General features: G+C 40.0%; 1 protein-coding gene across 1 annotated transcript; it reads left to right on the top strand.

Moving 5' to 3' along the window:
* Positions 1–9,249: 9,249 nt before the first annotated feature.
* Positions 9,250–23,170, top strand: TYRP1 (tyrosinase related protein 1). The gene is made up of 8 exons (XM_050943128.1): positions 9,250–9,335; positions 9,675–10,139; positions 12,190–12,512; positions 14,728–14,932; positions 16,024–16,191; positions 19,718–19,897; positions 21,882–22,028; positions 22,622–23,170. The coding sequence occupies exons 2-8, from the start codon at positions 9,758–9,760 to the stop codon at positions 22,825–22,827; spliced, it is 1,611 nt and encodes a 536-aa protein (XP_050799085.1). The 5' UTR covers positions 9,250–9,335; positions 9,675–9,757; the 3' UTR covers positions 22,828–23,170.
* The last annotated feature ends 556 nt before the right edge of the window (positions 23,171–23,726 follow it).

Raw genomic sequence — 23,726 nt, 5'->3', positions numbered from 1 at the left:
CCACACTAGAAAGTGAGCAAAAGCACTGTGGACAGGACAGCCTTTTTGTTCTTAAACTTGGGACTGGTATTTCTGATTCTGTGTGGTAGCACTGAGAGGTGGAGTTCTTTATTTAGGCTATTCCCCCACAATAAAGGGGAAAAACAATGATGATGTATAATAACACATAATAAAGTTGGAAATTATTGAAATTTCTGGAAAAGAAGCTATTTTTATATATTACTTTTTTTCAGTAGAATAAATGAACCTGTTGTTTAAATCAGAACAACTGAAAAGATTAACCTAGATTTTAATAACACAGGTCTTCATAAGGTGTAAATCACCATAGCTCCAGTAGGAACTCCATCTCTTATTGAAGTCAGTGGATCTTTGCCAATTTACATTATCTGAGACTGGTCCCCTCACTTTAAAATTAAAGCAAATTAGATATTTTATGGATCATGATAGTGGAAAGGGCACCCACCAATTTAGTAGGAAGTAGGTTTGCCAAAAGGATGGGGTTTGGATGTGTGCACTATGGAGAAATGAGACGTCTATAACCCAGTTGTGAGTACACAGCTTAGTGTTTGGGGTATTTAACGTTGATCAGGTCTGAAACATCATATCTCAATGCTATTATGTGTGCTGAACTGAATAACCGGTTTCTGACAGTGACTTTTGCATGTGTTATATTTTCAAAGCAGGGAACAGAGTTTTAGTTTTGTAATCCTTACTAATGTTGGTGTTTTTATTTCTATGCCATTTCATCACTTGTTATAACTACTTGGCGTGTTTCTGCATTCACAGGGTCTGCTAATGAGACTCCAGTGTTTACACGAGCTGTCTGAGTTCCAAGAGCAATCTCCGCAGCAGTCTTTCTAGTCCTAAAGATTGTTGTTTTAACTATGTATTGCTTAGTATGTGCTAGAAAAAGAAAAATTAAGTAAACTATATATTTTGTATGCACTTTCTACATATGCTTGCACATTTTACAGTTCTGTATTTCTTGTTCACTGCCTTGGTTTGAAAAACCAATGTACCAAATAAAGTGAACAAGAAATGCCAAAGAAGTTAAAAATATACAGCAGTGTAAAGTAAATAGGGATACATATGTATAATTAAGACCCAGCCCACTAGAATTAGTGAAGACTGAAAAGATGATCTGCCTGCAGGGGCAAACTACTCAGCACAAGTGGAGCTAATAAAGATCCATTTCCTGATGATAACCTTTAATGAGCCTTTAGGCTACAGCTTCACAGCAACAAAAAAGACATGGGAATATAGCCTTACAATCATATTCCTTTTCATATATTCTGGGATGGATGTTCTCATATTCTAACTGAATAGCTATGTAAATTACGTCTCCGTTCAGACTATATAGATTATTAACTTATTTCCAAGAATTGAAGCTTGTGCAAAGGCATCTGGGAGGCAGGGATTTTCAAAGGAATTAGGAGCCAAGTATCCACTGAAAGTCACAGGGAATTGGACACCCAACTCCCTTAGGGCCCTTTGAAAATCCTAGCTCCAATTCCCAAATTCTAGACATATCAAGCTTATGTCATTGAACAGTGACATTATGTGATGGAATTTTACACTCTGTAGCTGCATCCTGATTCTTCAAGAAATGACTGTTTATGAGTGGGTGGCACTGGCATGGTGCTGTATGTTAGCACAGGTGCATGTTGCTGACAAGAAGAACAGCAGCAAGTTTTAGGCTGGTAGTGGGGGATGATTCTGGAGCTGAGAGAGAAAGAGGTTGGGAGGGAAGAGCATCTGAAGAGACGCAACCAAGTTAACAAGGGGCTCCAACAGAGTCACTGTCTCCTGATGTGGCCTTTCAAGGGGTCTCTGCTTCTCCTGACTGTCCCTACTTTGTTTGTTCTCAGATCAGTTCCTGGACCTTCACTTCCAATTAAATCTATCAGCTGTTCAATTTTAGGACTTGCTGTCTTCTTGGATGCAGAGTTGTTGTAGCCATGCTGGTCCCAAGATATTAAAAAGACAAGGTGCATGAAGTAATATCATGGAGCCTGACTGATGCAGGGCTGTCACCCCTTTGCTGTCGCAGGTCATTCTAACCCGTCTTCCATCTCTGTGCGCTCTCTTGTAGAGCAGGTCTTGTTTTCTTTATCGGTTGCAGCTCTGGGTGCCTGGCTCTATGATTGGCAGCTCTGGCATCTGTATGGGGTGTTATCAAGCTGCTTGCTTGTAAACAGGAGAGGCTCTTCTGCCTCCTCTGTCTATTCTCAGTATTGGGGTTTATACCCCTTTACAGCCTCTTAATGATCTAATTTATATTGGTTTTATATACCATGAGCCAAATCTTCTACTGATGTAAATTGGTATAGGTCCACTGATTTCAATGGACATGGGCTGAGGATCTGGTCCTGGAACTTTTATTTCAGCTGTCACTCTTAACTATGATGTTAGTGAGATGAGAATCAGGCCTTGTTTAGGGAAGGAGGGAGCCTGAGGTTCCAGGTCTATAGGAGTGAAAGGTGGGATAAAGATTCAGAATGGGCAGTTAAACACAAACCCAATATGATTTGGAAGCAAAAAGAAGAGTTTCTGGATCCTTTCAGAGATAGAAAGTGGAGAAACAACCTGGATTCAAAAGAAAGGTCTTATGATCTTGAGGAACACAGAGAAAGACTTTAGAATATGAAGATAGAGTACTGAAAATACAAGCATAAGGAGGAATGAGGTTAAAAGAAGCAGAAAAGGAAACATGAAAGTAAAGTAAAGCAGAAGCAGCACTCAAGCTTCACATCAGGGAAGAAGTGCCAATTTTTATAAAATCAAACAACAACAACAAAATCTCAGGATCCAGAACCTCAGTCACAAACATATTTCCCTAATGGCATAGAAGCATGTGACAGGAGATTATATAATTATGCTATCAAGAACTGGCATCGATGAATACAAGCCATTGTGTTGCATTCAAAAAACTCCTTCTGTGTTGTGAATAGCCAGAGGTGTCAATTTTTTTTCTTGGTTTCCACAGTTCATGTGAAATGCCTTCAAAAGTACCTAAAGAAAAAAGTGGAAACTGAGAGAATAAGGGAGTGTTATGAGCTTTTAAAATATTGGAGGTATCAAGATGGGAGCCTGAAACATATTTGTAAATACATATGTAACCCTTCTGCCCCTCTGAGTTGGCAGCAACAAGGGCCGGGTTCAGTATCCAGGGTTCCGTTTCAGTAACACAATGCATAACCAGCTCGAGCCCCCACCCAGTGACCTGGGACACTTACATACCACACCCCCCTGGGCGCCTCTAGGAGGCAATACTTCCCCTCTCGCAAGCACAGAGTCTGAGTGTAGCAAAATCTTTTTAATAAAGGAAGGAATCAATGCGGCATCCCATTGAAGAAACACCACAAACAGGGTTATAACACAAACCATAAACAAAACTCATCTCCAAGTACGTTTGGCAATGTCCTTTTTCCCCTTAGGGTTTTAAGTCCAAACACCCCAAAGTCCAACAACCCAAAAGTCTCTGGTCAATGCCACCTCAGAGTTTGAGAGTTTATCTGTAGAGGTCCCTCCCCCCAGCCTGGGTAGAAAGGGGCACCTTACGTGGTCCGGGGCCAGCTGCCCTGCCTCTCCGTGGGTTCTGCTTCCGCCTTCTCCACGAACTGCTCCGCTTTACCAGCCACTCCACTCTGCTCCTCCAGCCGTCCTCATAAACTGCTCCCCTCCACCAGCTGCTCTGCTCCATGAGCTGCTCCAGTTCTCCCTGCAAACTGCTCGGGCTCCACTCGCTCTGTGGGCCGCTCCACCTGTCCCACAGCTACTCCGCTCTGCCAGCTGCTCCACTCCACCAGCTGTCCCGTGATCCGCTCTAGCCATCCCCACAAACTGCTCCACTCCACCAGCTGCTCTGTTCTACAGTATAGCTTCAGGCTCCCCCACTAGTTAGCACAGTACTCAGTGCTCTCAGCTCAGTAATTTCAGCTTTTTAGTGATTTCAACTCTTAGTGATCTCAGCTCTTAGTAGGGGAGCCCCAGTGCTAGTGCACCATTAGCCCAAAGTGAGTTCAGCTCAGTAACCTGTATCTAGATTCTTGATGGAATAAAAAAATCAACTCTGACATTCCACAGTGGAGAGAGGAGGGGGTGGAACTGGTGCTTCTAGCTCCACAAGGAGACTGCACCACCAGGCACAGATACCTGTCCCCAGCCTCTCTCAATTCACTGGGTTTTGGAACCCATGTCCCTTGTCTAGCAAGTACCACCCAACTGAGGTTGAGTCATTTCTGTCACAAAGCAGTCCCACAGCTCAGCAGCCTGGGATGGGGTAGGCGTGCCTCTGCAAATACACTCTCTGAAATTCTTTCCACCAGATGTCAGGGTAGAGCTCATCCTGACTCTGCTTACACATATGACACATTAAAGTCAGTTGAAAACCTCTTATGGCTGTCACTGGCTTGTCTGTGCCTTCTATCCCTGTATCAGCATTTCAGAAAACTGTGCTCCTTTTGAAACTCAAAAGCAATGCTGTTTCTGGAAATGGCCTTTCATTGCTTTAGGAACAGATGGGTCATTAATCATGGTAAGCTTTGGTAATAGGAGATTATCAAATTGTTCTGAAGTTTGGTTCATTTCATAAACACTCAGTTTTTCCATCCTGCAGTATACAAATTTAATCAGAAAAAACAGGTTTGATTTTTGGGGATACAGCCTTGCTCATGATATTTCATCACTTTCAGTTCCAGGCCTGGCAGGAAAGCAGGTAAACAAAAATTTAAAAAAAATAAAAATATGCAGAATCAACTACATGTTTGTAAACCAAAAAGGTACTGGGAAAAGTACTGAATGGCACTCTTGCTGCCACCATCCCCTCTCCAGACATCTGAGACATAGTTTGTTCAGCCTTCCTGAGAATATTACACAGCTTCCTGAAAGTAAAGTTCCTTGGCCTCCAGTAATACATATTGTACTTTCAATACTGAAGGAACCATTTCAAGTTATTTACATCCAAATATTTGACCAAAACTAAAATTGTTACAATCAGAGACCTTATTCTAGGTTAATGTTTTTTAAACTTCATACAGTCACCAAGATTTCCTTTAAAATACTTTTAAAAGAAAAATAAAAAGCATAAAAAGAAAAAAGGCCCCAAATTGTCCAAGCTGCCGCAAGCCAGAAACTCTGTATCCCAAAGAATGAACAGCAGTAGGTCTGAAGGTACCATAGCTGGTGGTTTGGGAGGCTGCATCACAGCCATACAGGAGCAACAGGCATGCAGCCAGAAGGTTTCTATGCTGATCTGGACTGGCGTAAACCAGGGCTGCCCTCTTACCAGCAAAAATCCTTATATAGGGTGACAAGGCAACACCAATGCCATGTACTTTTTCCTGGGGTGAATTGCCATGTAACCATAGGAAGAAGTCGCACCATTCCACCTCTTCCTCCTCCTCTCTTATTTAATGCAGTAGCAACCTCTGAATCAGCCTAGGATGCTCATGCTCCCAGAGACTTACCCATGGGCTTCTGGTTAATGAAGACAATCATAAAAAATTATGTCCAGGGTTTGAACATGAGTGACACTTTGTGTGTTAACTTTATGAGGAAAAATTTGATTAATGTCTTCATTAAGGACCACACATAAAACTCCAGCTAAGCAACTTGGATCACCTCCTCTACCCCTTTTTCCATCTATTGGAACTGAGAGCAGCAAAGACAGTGAAACAGGAGAAACAATCAATGATGAACCCAATGACAATATGCTTGTAAAAGAGGAGGATCAATTTAATCAGTGAGTCAGCTACTTTTGAATTGAGGCCCAAAGTCCATATGTGAAAATACATGCACAAGTGCATGCCCCAAGTGTATTCCTACACTTGAATGATGTTACGCTTGAATGATGTTACAATAGCTTATTCTTTCAAGATGTTGAGCACCAACATCTCCCTTAGTCTTCCATTTGATTTCACCCAGTTCTCTTGACCACTTATTTAAGTCAATGGACACTATGCACTGTGACAAGTGGGACACCAATGACTGCATATACAAATGACTAGTTAGACATCTAGATAATCATTTGTGCCCACTAACGTGATTTGAATGAGGAAGTGCAATAGCTATTTGGACAGATGGACATTCAGCTGTTGTGTACAAATGTATACATGTGTACAAGCCATGGGCTAGTTCAATCATGAATTAATTGACTTTAAGTAGGAATTAGCAGGAAATATTATGGCCCATGTTATGAAGGAGATTAGACTAGCTGATCAAAGTGGTACTTTTGTCCTTAAAGCCTTATTACCTGGGCTTCTCTTTTGCAAAATGAAGTGTCCTAGTACGTGTCTTTCTACCACAGAATGATTAGGGATGGATTTTTCCAAAGTGTTGAGCACCCACAGCTTCCACTGACTTCAGCTGAAGTTCTGGGTACTCCATGTGAGCAGTAGGCCAAGCGGGCAGGTTTTATGGGTCATACATACTAACCCCCTAGATGAGCCTTAATATCATATTGAAGCACAGGATTCCATCCATCTGCTCTGGAGGGATAGTTCATAGGTTCATTAGGAACAGACTTTTTATTCTGGCTTTGCTTGCGTGATCAGACTGAAGCATCCCCAAAGTGCTTCCAGAAAAATCTTATAAGCTAGCTATGCAGGGACTTCATTGATGAATTTATAGATTTTCCTTGTTATCCTTTTGTGTGCATATTTTTGCTTGCTTGCTTTGTTTACACATTCCAAGTTCGTTCTGTAAATATTTAGGCTTCTATCTACTATGAGACTGGCAATTTTTTTTTTAAAGAAGACTCAATTCTTCAATCTTTAGACAGGCAAAACTTCCCTTTAAATCAATGGAGAGAATGATCCGTTTTATAAATTTTACTGATAGTTTCTAAACATCCAAATTTTCTCAAACTTCATAATGGTAATAACATATTGTTCTAGGATCCTCTCTATTGTCTTGGCCTCTTACAGAGAGTGCGAAAGCTGTGAAATTTGGATCTAAGTATTGACCTGAAGTTCCCCAAAAGTTTGAGGTGGGATGTGGTATTCTAATTTGGAAGAATAAGACAAAAAAGGAGATAGAGTGTATGTTTAAGGCCTTAACTAATATAAATCATAATAGCATCAATTGTTTCACTGGAGCTACCTTAATTTACACGAGTTGAGGATTTGACTCCTGGTTTTCAAACCTTGAGAAGCTCAAGACTGTGTGCCACAAGCATAAACCAGTTAACACAGCTGCACTTTCAAATCAAGTATTCATGATCCCAAATTGCCAGTTAAACATCTCACTGGCCCTCTGTGTATGCTAAGCCTCAAATTACGTAAGTGGATAGTAACTGTATTCTATAAAGTATCACAACATTTTAGGCATTGTGTCAACAGCAAGACTGATAACTTCTTATGAAAGTTAGGCATATGCAATCTTATTTTAGCATGGCCTTATGCTTCTCAGGGTTTAAAAATAAAACTTTCAATAAATTAGGGTAATTGTCAAAGGGTAACATTGTCAAAAGCACTTCTACAATTTAGGAGTCCAAGTGATTTAGGCACTTAGCAAATACCCTATGACAAGGTCATAGCTGACAATTGACTAGATAATTGATAAAATGTATCTGGAACATCAACTTTCATTATTATCCGACCACAAATAGGACTAGATGTATTTTCATAACATCCTTCAGGAGGTCAGGCAAAAGGCAGCTGATAAAGCATGTGCTGCTGAATCAAGGTAACTGTGTGTTCTGGATGTGCCACACAATACAGCTCTGCTACAATCTCTCGATCAAGTCCACAGGGGGGAGATTTGAGATCATGAAATGGACATAAATCCACTGACCAAAATCCACACGTGGAGGGGCTATAGAAAAGCTCTGCCCTGTGCCTGCCAGCTTAGGGGGAAGACACTTTCAGCCAAAATACCTAAAGTAGTACTTCTGTGAGCTCTTATTGGAGAGCAAGATTTAAGATTTCAGGAGTTAGAGTTGCAGGATTGACTGCAAAAAAATAGCAGCTAGATTAGAAGGGAGAAGACAGTGAGTGGGCAAGGTGAAAAAGGAAAGAACATAACAGAAGCCCTTCTAATGTTAGCACCCAACAACTAATTGGCCCTGGTCTGCTGCAAATGGCAGAATTCATAGGAGCACTTGAGGGTCACAGTTAGTTGAGTCAGAGTTCATGGGTCTTAACTGGGTCATGTGACTCATAGGTTGTAAGGCCCATTGGGATTATCCACACTTACCTAGCAGTGGTAGTAGGAACAATAATTTCAGTAAATGAGCTCTCATCTTGAGACTTGCATATGCCAGGAGGGAAAGAGGGATAGGGAAGCAATTTCTGCTATATACCAGGTATACCGCCTTTGAAATGTTTCCCAGAAAATGTTACCTGTTATCTTGATACCATTTGCCACTTTTCCTGTCAGAACTTCCCCTCTTCCTGACAACAGGGATGGGCGAGGAGGGGATTCAGGAGAGAGGAGGTGACTGACTAAAGTTAGTTTTGGTCAATGGGAAATTTGCCTGAAAACGACTGAGTAAATATTATAGTAGGGTCTCAGGATACGTCCCATGCTGGCAGGAGTGATCTTGAAGCAACTTTAACATATAGCTCATTTTCAGCAGATGAGATACATTGTGACTGATTGCTCAAAATTCCATAAAATTGAGCTATGAGCGTTTTCTATCCATCAACAGTCAGAGACATGCTAGGTTGAGTTATGAGTCACTTCCTGCAACTTGACTGAAGCTAACCTGAGGATAAGACCATGGTGCTGCATTGAGTGGCAATGATTGGATTTCACAGGGAGGGGGATATTACCCTAGAAAAAGTAGCTCTGTCTTCCTTACAGTGGGACCATGGTGGCTCAGCAGGTTAATGATAAGCTGAACATGGACTATTTGCTTGTGTGAAATTACAGCCTTTTGCTATGTAAGTAATGTCTGTGTCCTTTGTTGTGGCCTGCCCTTTAAAATGTCATTCTTAACATTTAAAGGAATACCATTAAACATAAGCGTTCTCCATTTTCTTTGTCTAAAGAATAGTCTGTTTTCAAAGAACCGTCCTTAAAAATAAAAGCCTCTACTGTTGCTCTGTTTTGATTTCAATTACTTGCCTCTGACCTTTGCTAAAACATGTAAAATCACAAGGAGATCAGCACGAAAGAAATCATATGCTGCTGAAATACTTAAAGCCTGGGGAAACTCATTGAAGTAGAAACGGATTAGAACGAGAGAGGGGGACAGGCCAAGCAAGATCTGTTGGCAGAGCCAGGATTAACAAGCAGACAGAAACAGTTTAGTTTGGGGTAGGAGCAACTGCAGAATACACTGAGACAAAACAGAAGGTCAGCAAAGAGGTGCTCAGAGAGACAGCAAAAAGGTACAGGCAGAGGCAGTGGGTTTGGTAGCTTATTAATTGGAGGGTTTTCAGTGAAGCAGATAGTAAGAGCAGGGAAATACTAAATGCAGAACAAGAGAGGTAGATCAGTTTAATTCAGAAAAGGTGGAGGTAAGGCAAAGACCACTAGAAATGCTTAGATTGAAGGTGCTAGTCCCTAACATTATTTAGTGACTGTTAAAGAATATCTGTCTGGAAGAAGTGCAAAGAGAATTAGGGTTTGGGAAGCACTTTCAAGTCTGTGAGTGGAGGATCTGAGACTGAGGGGATCGTGTGGAGTTTTGTATCACTTTATCTCTTCCTTCTTTCTCTTTCCTTCAGTGTAGCTTGCGCTTCACAAGACTGAAGAGAACAGAGTGTGCTGGCAGCTGGCTTCTTCTTGCCACCTCTCCTGGATTATTATTATGCAGTACTCCATGCTGCTGAGCTTCTTCTCACCACTGCTCCTTACCCTACTCAGCCAAGCAAGAGCTCAGTTCCCTCGCCAATGTGCTACGGTTGATGCCTTGAGAAGTGGCGAGTGTTGTCCGGATTTGTCTCCAGTGTTCGGGCCTGGTACTGATCGCTGTGGTTTATCTTCAGGAAGGGGTCAGTGTGTACCAGTGATAGCAGACTCACTGCCCCATGGCCCACAGTACACGCATGACGGCCAAGATGACCGTGAGCAGTGGCCCTTACGCTTCTTCAATCGAACCTGCAGCTGCAATGGTAACTTCTCCGGTTATGACTGTGGGTCCTGCCGACCTGGCTGGAGTGGAGCTGCCTGTAACCAGCAGATCCGCACAGGTAAGGGCATCAAAAATAGAGAAGAGACTCTGCTGGTCACCAGTGCTAAATGTAAAGTGTATTTGGCTTCCTAATGCCTTTAAATAGTAAACAATCTCTGACACCCAATTTAGAAATCTATATTGCAACAGGACTGTTAAGCTGGGCTGTCAATTGAGCCAATAATGCCTTGGATTTTCAGAAGTGCTGAACGTCTATGAATCCCAATGGAAGAAGCAGGTGCTCAGCACTTCTGAAAATCAGGCCCTAAATATACTGATAGTCAGTAACAGGCAGTTTGAAATGCATAGCTGAGTGAGAATGGAGAGAGAATTCAGTAATATTTTCTCTTATTTAACTTTCTAAACTATGTAAATACTTTTAAGATTTAAAAATCATTTAGTCATTGGATTTTTTTTAATATTTAAATTGCTGGATTCTCTAAAAATATATATGTGTGAGTGACCATAAATAAGAGTTTCTATCTAGACACCATGAATGACTCTATCTAGAGTGGGTGAGATGTGATAGATCTGTAACATAAGTAAGCAGTGGCTATTGCAAAAAAATCAACTGTCTTTATTTTCACCATAAAAGTAATATCAAATACTCTGTACACTCCAAAACAAAGGTTAAAAATAAGGATTACAGACTGAAAATCTTAACAATTAAATTCCTGAAAGCAAGCTTAACTAAAGGACAAGAGACCCAAAAATCGTATTCAAACTTTATGCCTGAACAGGCAACCTGAAAGCAAAAGTTAATGCTCATTAATCAGGGCTTGCTGAAGACGATGGAGTTACATCAACTTATACCAGCTGATCTGGCTCTAGCCCTTTACCAACTACTGAAAGTGACAAGAAACAGAAAAAGAAACTTTTAACAGGCCAACACAGACCTCATGAAATAAACATGAATCTATACAATTGTAAAATTAACTGCTATAAGATCAGTTTAAAAACAGTTATTAGATATAGTTTGCACATCCATAATTGATACCACAAATATTTTTAAACTATGAGTTGATACAATAATATATTTTGAATTATATATTTTTGTTGGCTCCAAAATATCTATTACAGTTTGTCAGATCAAACATTTTGAAATACAAATAATGTAGTTCATGTAACTAAATACAGTACCATGTCTAAACATTTCTAAAGAATATCTTTGTGTTAATGTGTATGCGTGATATTTATTTATATTAGTGTGTGTGAGTGTTTAGGGTTTCAGTTAAACTCACAAGAATCAAAAGCACACTTCTCTGGATATTACACTTCTCTTGGTCTTCAGTGGGAGAAGTCCACTGAAGACCAAGAGAAAACTCTCATTGACTTCAGTGGAGGCAGGATTTCATCCACTGTGTCCACAGCTGACTGTGTATAGAAATGTAGTTGTTTTAGAATTCAGGATAGTTGTGATAACTAAAATGGGTGTCTGTTTCTGGAAATTAGAGGAACTTTTATCTCTAACTCAGGAGGTAACTTGACCTCTTTCCACCAGTAAATGGTGAAATTCTTCTCAAAAGAGATATAATCCAGGTTTTTGCTTCTCAAGCTCCTGCATTCTGCGGCAGAGATTCAACCAAAGAGATGGGCTTTTAAAAATGTTATAATACAATATAAAGAGGCAAAACTTTATAATGTAAAGGCTGGTATATAGCACTCTCTTCTTTATGTTAAAGCGATACCATGAAAAATTATGTGTACTGGATTTACCTTTGAAGTGTGTCTGACAAAGAATTCACCCTTAAATATCTAGCTGCTATCACCTCTAAAACCAAACAATAATAATAATAATTAATAAAAAGTAAGTGTGTGATAACTCTTCCAAAAGCACTAACTCAATCCTTTTTCCACCATATGCGTTCATCCTAGTCATGGGCCAGATTCTCCTGCCTTTTCTCATGATGAGTAGCACCTTACCTCCAGAGTGACCCCAATTAAAACAACCAGGCTGCTTGAGGAAAAAGGTATTACTTATAATGAGTAAGGACAATAGAATCTGACCTTGTGAAATGAGATGTGGGTGTTCACTACCTTTATAACTGACTTCTGTTTAATCTTTAAAGTTAGGAGGAACCTTCTGGACCTGAGTGCGAAGGAAAGGAATGATTTTGTCAATGCCTTACACCAAGCCAAGGCTACAATACATCCTGATATTGTCATAGCCACCAGGAGACATGAGGAGATATTGGGACCTGATGGCAACACACCTCAATTTGAAAATGTGTCAATTTATAACTACTTTGTGTGGTCCCATTATTACTCTGTCAGAAAAACTTTCCTTGGTGCAGGGCAGCAAAGTTTTGGAGGAGTGGATTTCTCTCATGAAGGACCAGCATTTCTCACTTGGCATAGGTATCATCTACTGCAGCTGGAGAGAGACATGCAGGTGAAGTTTGCCTTAAGATTGAAATTGCTTTTGTTCATGTTCCATGCTGTCCAGTTAAAGAGCCGACTGACTTCCCCCATATTCCAATGCAGAGAGATACATTGCGGATCTTTCTAGATGATTTCCATTACTCAATTTCAATTCCTGTATTATCAGACATATTAACATCATTTGATGGGTTTTAGGTTGCTATGAACATATAAAAAGTAGAAACATTATTTCAAATATAGCAGTATAAAAACCATAACATTTGTCTCAAAACATCCTTTAATAAAACAGCAGTATTCCCTGTACATTTCCTTTTAAATTCTGTAATTTATGCAATAAAGGCAATTGTTAATGATGCTTCTAAATCGTTGGGGCTGATAGTCGAAAGCAGGAATAATTCCAACAAAATCAATGGATTTGCAGTGTGAAATCCGAATCAAATCCTAGGCATGTGATTGGCTCAAACATCTAGAGAAAAGAGCAAATCAGGAGATCCTATTATATAAATCAGTGGTTCTCCATCTTCCTCATTCTGTGGACCACATCATAAGAGAAAGAAAGATCTGTTTATAGACAATTGCTCGTCCCAATGACTCAGTTCCCCGCTGCTTAATCCTCAAAATGTTTCAATATGAGGAGGAAAATCCATGGTTCACTGTTTGTCCATGGAATAGAATATGAGCACCATAGATATACAAAATCACATTAAGAACATAAGGAGTATGTAAATGTCTCACTCCCCAGTTCTCTTCACGTTTTTAATTTATGACTGCCTGCCTTATTAAAATTCCCAAGTGAAAGAATACACATATGGGAAAAACATAATTTCTTAAAATCCAAGGCAGGAAATAATCAAATTGAGTTTTCTGTGAGCAGTACACTTGGCAGTATGTGCTTTATATTTTGTGTTTGATTTCTAGCAAAATATTTGGTTGATTAGCTGTAGGTAATTCTGTCTTGTGTAGTTAATTGCAGATCTCTGAAGCCCTCACATAGTGTTCTTGGGTTCATCAGAATGGGAAGACAGGAGAAACTAGACTAAAAGCTTCAACATTGCTTATGTACATTCCAATCCCCAAATCCTATGTGTTATGTATCAGTAAGACGGATTTATAGTACATGTGATAAATTAAATATCTTAATTTAAGGAGAGAGAAATGTTGCCAAAATAGGCAGGTTTTTGAAGTAATTTAACTATCAATCCACAAGCTAAGCATTAATAACTAACTTGGAGATCATTACTAGTCAGGTAATGACTGTCTACTGGCAATTCCTACCTGAAGTGGAATAGAACATCTCATCAGTAAAGACCCCATATTTTTAAAAAATAAAAGGAAAGGGAAAGAAAGAATAAATTAAGATAAATTAAGCCCCCGGAAAGGCTAAACCCACTTTGAAACCAGAAATTCCCCTGAAGTCAATAAGATTCCTGCATATGGAATCCTTGAAAAATCCTAGCCCTTACTGGGTTAATAAACTAATCTAGTATAGGTTAGTAAAGTAGGTCATTAGTGAAGTTAATTTGATGGTAATTGTGTCCTAGTGAATTTCACAATTGCCCATCTCTAATCAGAATGGAACTGAATAGCAAACATTTAAAAAGCAAACCTCTTATCGTCTTTCCCACTACTCTTTAGTCCTGTAGTTCACTGAAGGCAATTTGCTTATACGTTTGCTTTGCTTGTCAAAAGCCAGTGCTATCAAGTTTGATTAGCCTTAAGTATATTTAATATTAAAATAGAATTGTTAGGAAAAATAGGACTGCAGTAATGTCTTATGGTTCTTATGGCTGTTTTCTAAAATACTTCAGGAAAGCATCAGGTTACAGATGAAATTAGATAACATATGCAGTGCTATTAATGAGAAAATTCAGTGACTCAGTGCAACAGTTTGACTCTGAGTGCTATCAAAGGCCCAAATATAATAAACTGAGAAATTAAGGGGAAATATTTTTCTTTATTCTCTTTCAGTTATGGTAATCCTAGGGGTTACCTGTAACAACAGCAAGTAAACATTTTTTGGACATGAGTGTGGGGGGGGTTGTTGTTGTTTTTAAGTTGATCAAACGTAGCAGTTTGATTTTGCTAATGGGGACATGTAGGATGGGATTCTCCAAAGCATCTATTATTGGTGCCAGTACTCTTAACTCATGTTGGAAAATCCCTCTCATTATGACTATTACATTTTCCAGTGAAGGCCCATATTAACGTATTGTTCCTGTGGTTAGGATATGCTACAGGATCCCTCTTTTGCACTTCCCTATTGGAATTTTGCTACTGGTGGAAACACCTGCGATATTTGCACAGATGACCTGATGGGTGCTCGAAGCAATTTTGATGTCTCTCTTATAAGTCAGAACTCCATCTTCTCCCAGTGGCGTGTGCTCTGTGAAAACCTAGAAGACTATGATACCTTGGGAACCATTTGTAACAGTAAGTGTGTCTGCTGCCAGATTTTTTTTGAGCAAACAGTCCTATAATAGTAAACAATCGCAATCCTTTGCTTTTCAAATGCACTTTCCATCAGAAGATTGCAGAGTGTTTTGCAAACATTAATGAATTAAGTTTCTCAACACCCCTATGAAGTAGGAAAGGATTTGTCTCCCAGTTTCACAGGCGAGCAAACTGAGGCAGAGGGGGTTAAGCAGCTGCTCTGGAAACTTGTTCAGACCAGGAGAAACAGAAGAATTCATTCTGAACCTAGTCCTCTTACTCCCTTTCTTATGTGTTAGCCACAAGTATATCATTCCTGGAAGAACAACTAATACCGTTATATACATTTTGTTACCTTTGGTGCCTGAATGTGGTAGTGTCCACCTAGTTATTCCTTAGCTTTGGATATCTTCCAACTCACACAGACAACCATGCTCATAACACCTACATTTAAAGGGGAGAACACATAATACTGTACCCCAGGATGAGTAGTGTGTAGCAGGGACTGAACCTCAGATCTCTTTCTCTTAATACAGAAGCCTCTACTGCCTGACATTTTAAAAAAAAAGGGGCATTTGCTTAGCCAAGACTGTAGCCTGCTCATCATCTTCTCTCTGTGGCCCAGCCACCATTCGAGGGAGACAGAGCACCATGCTGAGTGGTTTACAAGCACACTGAGCAAGATCATTGACTCCTGGCCCAGCCCCTTTGTTCAAAGGAATCACAAATCTACTCTATTAGACTGCTGAAGATTCCCAACCACCTGCTCCCAGACCTGATGAAGTAAGGGGGATTTCAGGAGCAGGAAGGGAGTGTGAATGGAATGTGTTACACTCCAACTATCTGCAGCCCGAAAGAGCCATTGCAGCATGTGTAGGTAAGAGCAACACTGAATGCTCTAACATACACCCGCTCTCGACCTCCCACAGGACCAGGGGGCACATCGGTGGCTTTGAATAGTCTTTGACCTCTCCCCAAATTGGATCCTGAATCAAGTCAAGTTTGGCCCATCCCAATGATCTGGCTCACTGTTCTGCCAGAATGTTGCTTCAGGCTTTATCATGCCTTTCTTTCTTCTCCCAACCCCCCAGGCACAGAAGGTGGTCCGATTCGAAGGAATCCTGCTGGAAATGTTGCCAGGCCAATGGTTCAGCGTCTCCCAGAACCACAGGATGTTGCTCTTTGTTTAGAAGTTGGTTTGTTTGACACTCCTCCTTTCTATTCCAATTCAACAGACAGTTTCCGTAATACAGTAGAAGGCAAGTACCAAAACTAAAAGTGCCCAGAACCAACACAAAATGGGTGAGGGGACTAGCCCATCACAGTCATCAGTTTTCCCTGCAGTGGTGAATAGAAGTATTGGCTCTGGGATGGGACATTGGCCATTTAAATTGTTTTACTTTTGTTAGCTTAGCGTAGTGAATAACTGTCACAAATTTATGGCTGATCCCTGAAGAATACCAGACTCTGTCTGACACCCATATGTATGTATGTGCAAGGGAGCCTCACCTTTCCTATGAGCCCCTGCACAGATACAAAGAGAGTTCTTGCACTCTGGAGACACAAAAGCTTTGTGGAGTCAGTGCTGCTGAGGATGCTGGCTGTTGTGATATAAACTGGTCAATCCGTGGGAGGATCCAGGGTCATGACCTTTCCCCCTGATTATAATAGCCAGTAGAGTTAGCTAGGCTAAGGAAGAAAATGGACACTGCTCCCTCTTCATGTTGACACAGTTGCTACACTCCTTGGAAACCCCAGGCAGCATTTTGCCCCAGAAAACTCCCAGAATTCCCAGTGGGCCTGGGTGGAAATCAGGGTAGAGTGAGACCTGAGTAAGTACCAGGGTTGTCAAACAACTAAAAAAATTAATTGTGATTAACCACACGATTAAAAAAATTAATTGCAGTTAATCACACGATTAATCACACTGTTAAACAATAATAAAATACCATTTATTTAAATATTTTTGGATGTTTTCTACATTGCCAAATACAAAATATTCAATTACAACACAGAACACAATGTACAGTGCTCACTTTATATTTTTGATTACAAATATTTCTGCTATAAAAACCAAAAGAAATAGTATTTTTCAATTCACCTCATACAAGTACTGTAATGCCATCTCTATCATTAAAGTTGAACTTACAAATGTAGAATGTGAACAAAACAATAACTACATTCAGAAATAAAACAATGTAAAACTTTAGAGCCTACAAGTCCACTCAGTCCTACTTCTTGTTCAGTTAGTCACTCAGACAAATGCCTGTTCTCACTTTCAGGTGATCTTGTAAATAAGAAGCAGGCACCAGTATGTCCTGTAAATGTAAACAAACTTGTTTGTCTTAGCGATTGGCTGAACAAGAAGTAGGACTGAGTGGATTTATAGATGCTAAAGTTTTGCATTGTTTTGTTTTTGAGTTCAGTTATGTAACAAAAAAAAATCTATATTTGTAAGTTGCACTTTCACAATAAAGAGATTGCTCTAGAGTACTTGTATGAGGTGAACTGAAAAATACTATTTCTTTTGTTTATCATTTTTACAATGCAAATATTTTTAATAAAATAATAATATAAAGTGAGCACTGTACACTTTGTATTCTGTGTTGTAATTGAAATCAATATATTTTAAAATGTAGAAAAGCATCCAAAATATTTAATAAATTTAAATTGATATTCTATTGTTTAACAGTGTGATTAAAACTGTGATTAATTTTTTTAATCGTGATTAATTTTTTGAGTTAATCTTGTGAGTTAACTGCAATTAATCGACAGCCCTAGTAAGGACTTCAGAAATTGATCCTTGATTAAAATTATCTTAACACCTTGGATAGATGGAAGTGGCCTGTACATTTCTTACATAGATCATAGATTGGTAGATACAGAGGACCAGATTCTTGGCCCTGGCTCCAGTCACTTGTACTGTCTCAGAACTGGAAAACTGCCCTAATGGGGCAGCCAAGGATTCCCCATTGGGTGGCATAAAGCTGGCGTAGCTGGCTCTTCACTACCCACTCTCACTCTTCACCCCTTCCTTCAAGATGTGTGTGAGGCCACAAAGGGCCAGGAGTCTATAGGCTGTTCTAAATTATTTTGGGAGTCGTTTTGGCCCCGCATTGGCCAGGACTGGAGGGAGATGGAGAAGTAGCTTAAAGCCCCATTTCCCTCCCCACACTCATTGGAGTGCTGAGTGTAAACTTGGTGTAGCCGAAGAGCTGGCCCTGAGTATAGCTCTGCTGCTACTGGCTTGCAATTGTGAATGGATGGCCCTTCTCGCCTGTGGAATAATGAGGCAGTGTTGGCACTCATCTGTAAGGATACCCCAATGGTTGCATCTGCTCGGTACATTTACTCTGGTAGCTTAGTCAGCAAAGCTATGGAAGAAATCTTTTAATATTGAATCTTTTAATATTGAATAAAATTACTATTACTGTAGAACATCAAGGCCTTAGTCATAGACCAGAACCCCAGTGTGCTTGGTGCTATACAGACACAGAAAATGATGCTAGGATAAAATGGACACTGATGCACAGGATAAACAAGTGAACAGATCAGTCATTAGAGCCCTGCACAGATACAAAATTTGTATCCGCATCCGATCTGCAAACATGGTCTTCAGATATCTGCATACACACCTGCATCTGTGTTTGTGGATATCTGTGGATATAAAATGGATATCCACAGATTTGTAGAGCTCTATCAATTGTTCCCCCAACTGGGCCATATAAACCAGCCTCTATCTTAACTCTACAAATCAAATTCAGAGTGAAATTTTCAGTCAGAAGCACCTAAACTGCATATACAAAAAAATGATTTTGGTATGTACATCTGAAAATTAGACCACGTGCTTTAGTCTCTGCTCAACTTAACTCCTCTTCTTTGTAAAACTCCAAAGAATTAATTCCAGACCAGGCTAGTAACCATGATAGGTTACCAAACAGTTAACTTCCAAAAAATGGGCCAGATCCTCAGCTAGGGTGAATCTTTTTAGCTCCGTTAACTCCAGTGAAGCTATGCCATTTTACAATGGCTGAGGATCTGAAGAATACATCACTGGAAACTGGGTGAACATGTGAAGTGATTGAGAGCTGTGGATGCTCAGCATCTCTGGAAAAACTGGCCACCACTATCTAGTACCTAATGGATTTGGAGACCTATTTTTATACACCCAAGTTTGAAAGCTTTGCCCTAGATTTATAAATTGGAGGAATTTTCATGATGATTTAAACCCTCTGACACCACATTTTTCAGATGTTAAGTGCTAATGATGCTAGAAGAAATCTTAGACTATTACTCCCGAAGGTAGTTTTCCAAAGTCAGTGTGTTGGCAGTCAATGTGTAAAAGACATGTGGAAAGCTAATGTAACAGCTGGCTCATTAGGAAACATGGTAGCATCATCCCACTTGTGTCAGCAGATAGTGGCTGCATTGATGGTTTCAATTATGTCCAGAGCCATTTAGAGCTGAAAACTATTGCTTCAGTGGCATGCTAGAAAATGATTTATTGTTGCCACTGTTGTGCTAGATCCCACTTTGCTCCCATGACATGCAGAGGCGAACTCATTCCACACTCACAGCATTATTTTGCAAAGATTATTTTGGTCTGAAAATGACATACTTTCAGGGTGTAGGAGCCACATATTTAAAATATCAATAGGTAGAGAAGAAGCAAATCAACTATATAAAACAAGGCAACTGAGAAAATAGCATCCAGCCTAGACTGCTGCTTGTGAACAAATTTTTCACTGGGATTTTCACTGCTTTCCTCTTTATTTATATACACAGGCTACAGCGATCCTTCAGGGAAGTATGATCCGGCAGTTCGGAGTCTTCATAATTTGGCTCATCTGTTTTTGAATGGAACAGGGGGACAAACTCATTTATCTCCAAACGACCCTATTTTTGTCTTCTTGCACACGTTTACTGACGCTGTTTTTGATGAATGGCTGAGAAGACATAATCCTGGTGAGATGCATATATTTATGCTTGCTCTTTATAAATATATCAGAGGGATTAATATTAGGGAGGGAAAGGAATTATTTAAGCTTAGTACCAATGTAGACACAAGAACAAATGGGTATAAACTGGACACTAGGAAGTTTAGACTTGAAATTAGACGAAGGTTTCTAACCATTAGAGGAGTGAAGTTCTAGAACAGCCTTCCAAGGAGAGTAGTGGGGGCAAAAGACATATCTGGCTTTAAGACTAAGCTTGATAAGTTTATGGAAGGGATGGTATGATGGGATAGCCTAATTTTGGCAACTGATCTTTGATTATCAGCAGGTAAGTATGCCTAGTGGTCTGATGGGATGTTAGATGGGATGGGATCTGAGTTACTGCAGAGAATTCTTTCCTGAGTGCTGGCTGGTGACTCTTGCCCACATGCTCAGGGTTTAGCTGATCGCCATATTTGGGGTCGGGAAGGAATTTTCCTCTGGGGCAGATTGGCAGAGGCCCTGGAGATTTTTTGCCTTCCTCTGCAGCGTGGGGCATGGGTCACTTGCTGGTGGATTCAATTGCTTTCAACAACATTGGGATATTTTTAGTAAAAGCTGCTCGTTAAGGAGGGAATCTTACCCCACATTGAGCATCCACCCTTTATGTGTGTGGAGGAATGTGGCTAGGGTAGGTCAAGCAAGAAACTTTTGCAAATACGTTGTATCTCAGAGAATGCAGGCAGATGAATCATGGAATCTACTGAAGCCTCAGGGTTCCGCAATCATTCTGTGGCCTGGAACAGAGAATTTCTTCTTGTCTGCCCAAAGAATACCTCAGTGCACAGCCTAGCTATTCATATTGAGTTACATTGTGATCTGCTGTTTCATGGATGTTCAAGAAAGACATGCAAAGACAACCCACCCACCCTCCATGACTCATGCAAGGGCCGATTTACAATTGCTGTGCCTACTCCCTTCAGGGAGCAAATGAGCCAGAAAGGAGTAGGAACAAAGTAGGCAAGACTGGGGCCAGTGCACCAGGAAACAAATCTGTGCCACCCTAATGGACAGTGCAGAGTGCATTCACCTCCATCTACACAAAATAGGAGATTGTGCTTCACTTGGGGCAATGCAGCCCTCCATTACTCCTTACACAGGGATCTGTTGCAGCCACACAACAGAGCCCTTTTTGTGCTGCTTCCCAAGAAGTGAGAGATAATTTTCCATACATGTTTTGAGGGAAGCTATTCTACATCTTGATGGTACAAAGTGATTACAAAATTTACCCCAAGATCTTTTAACATTTCCCATGACAAAAAAAAGAACTGCTCCAACTATATAAACTGACTCCAACTGACCTTTTTAAAACTTGACTAGGAAGATCACACACTGCTATCCTAATGCAGCAGGTGACAAATTCAAGGCCCCAGCTACATAAATTTGGAACAAGATTGTGCACTTACTGTGCTATAACAGCTAACCTTTCAAAATCTTACAGTAACATTCAACATTCAGAGTAATATCAAATGCCATAACAGAACTGTTCATTACCGTAGTAAAAGGTCTAGATCATGGCCCCAGACATCCATCTATATGCTCATATCTCTTCTTGAAGAGATCGATCACTAGTTCCGTAAACATAGGCCTACACTTTCAGAAGAGATTAGTGATTTGGGATACCAACTTGAGACGTTTTAAAGGGTCTGACTTTAAAGCCAGAGCTGAACAGCCACTTTCTGAAAAATCAGACCGTATCTAAAGTTGGGACCCAAAATCACTAGTCACTTCTGAAAATGCACATTTGAATAATACTTTGTTTCATGCAGTTCTTTAGTCTCTTCAAATGTAATTTTTTGATCTCTGGTGCCACTGTGAAATAAAGGAAGGATGCCTTAAATATTTTGTCCTCTCTGCCTGTTTTAGGACAAGTATTCTCAGAATGCTCTGAATAGAATTCGAATCGCTTTCATTTTTATTTATTTATTTATTTATTTATTTATTTTCCAATTTAGATATTTCAATATACCCACTGGAGAATGCCCCTATTGGACATAACCGGCAGTATAACATGGTGCCATTCTGGCCTCCAGTTACCAATAATGAGATGTTTGTTACTGCACCAGAAAACTTGGGCTACAGTTATGATGTTCAATGGCCAAGTAAGTAGTTAAAAGCTTCACTTTACTCTCATTGTGTCATCCTCTCTTCATTTCGTGTGCGTATGTGGGTCATTTAGCAAAGCTGATCTCAAATTTCAGAAATTTTAATCTGACACCGTTTCAAAAGGTTGTTTACCTGTCCAAAGTTGGCTTTTAAAGGATTCATATTTGGACTATTGTACCATACTATTATACCCTGTGCATGCAATTAATTATAAACAGAGATGGGCCTGAACCAAAGATCTAAATTTGGACATCCCCAAGCTTTGAGGAAGTTCTGATCTGGAGCCATACTTTAGCCCTGATCCACACACAAGTAAACCTTTATGCTTGTGTGGAATTCCAGTAAGGTCAGTTGGTTCTGCATGGACTCATGGGTCTGCCTACATAAATCAGATTGCAAAAAAAATGTCTTTGTAGCTTGAGCCCATCTTAAGTCTATAATGAAAGACACTGAAGTGGACCTGACCTTAAGCATTTTGTTAAATAATGATGGATATTGAGATTTGATCTAATCTTCAGCTGCATTTCTTGAGGCTTAACTTTTTTTTCTCTCTCTCTCTCTCTCTGTCTTCCTGCTTCCTTTCCACTAGGCCGGGCTCTGCAGGTCACTGAGATCATAACTATTGCAATAGTGACTGCATTGATTCTGGTTGCAATTATTTTTGCTGGTACTACATGTATTGTGCACGCTAGGAAAAACAAGGATGAACTGCATCAGCCTCTTCTCACTGACCAGTATGAGCGGTATTCAGATGATTATGATAGCATACCGACCCCAAGCCAGTCTGTGGTTTGAAGAGATGGGTTTTTTCTACCTGCATCTAACAGAATCTGTTTCTTCTGCTGTATTTTATAAATGCCAATAACTGATCTGCCCTAAAATAAAGCACAAAAAGTGTCAAATGTATTGATATATTTGCTTCAACTCCAATCTCCTCTTTCATCACACTCCAGGACCAGTATATCACCTCTGAAATATCAAGGGCTTATCTTGATAGACTCGCACTAATTTCCCAACCCTCACCTTATAGCTTCCATTATCCATATTCCTGAATAAGTGTAGTGATTTTCTAAATTGTCCAATACCAGTAACTGGGAGTAACAACTTGCCTTTCCTGTATTCTGTGTAGAAGCCTTTTCATAGGCTTCTACACAGATTCTGCCATTCTTAGTCATACTGAATACTAACTTACTCCACAAGTCAATCCCCTTAGCTAACTGGAGTAAGGCAGTGTGGTCCAATGGATATGGCCCTGAACTAGGACTTAGGAGACCTGAGATCTCTCCCCAGCTCTACCACTGACATGTTGAGTAACCTTAGGCATGATGCTTCACTTAAAAAGAAATCATAGCTTGGTATTATTAGGAGGAGGAGTAAGGGTAGCAGAATTAGGTCTTAAAAATAGAATTGCTTTTGTCATTAAGGGAGAGATTTTCAAACGCAGGAGAGCTTAGGTGCCTAACTCCCATTTGTGCCTTTGAAACTCTCCCTTTAACTTTAGGCATTAAAATCATGTCTGTTATCTTAATGGCTAATTCTTATATATGCTAATGGATTTTAACATTTGAATTCTCCCCTGCTAGATTTATGGAAAGAATGAAAATCAGTTTTGGTTAACAGTGGTTTGAGTTAACTCTAGAGTGCCTAAATAATTATATCATTCTCTGAGCTTTAATTAGAGCTGGTCAAAAAGT

Source organism: Gopherus flavomarginatus, chromosome 3 (genome assembly GCF_025201925.1).
Source record: "Gopherus flavomarginatus isolate rGopFla2 chromosome 3, rGopFla2.mat.asm, whole genome shotgun sequence".
Taxonomy (NCBI): Eukaryota; Metazoa; Chordata; order Testudines; family Testudinidae; genus Gopherus; species Gopherus flavomarginatus.
This window is presented reverse-complemented; position numbering and strand designations above follow the sequence as displayed.

Coding starts and splice junctions, on each gene's coding strand:
- TYRP1 (XM_050943128.1), top strand. CDS start 9,758: ATGCAGTACTCCATGCTGCTGAGCTTCTTCTCACCACTGCTCCTTACC. Junction 16,192..19,717: donor TTTCCGTAATACAGTAGAAG/GCAAGTACCAAA, acceptor TTATATACACAG/GCTACAGCGATCCTTCAGGG. Junction 19,898..21,881: donor GCTGAGAAGACATAATCCTG/GTGAGATGCATA, acceptor TTTCCAATTTAG/ATATTTCAATATACCCACTG.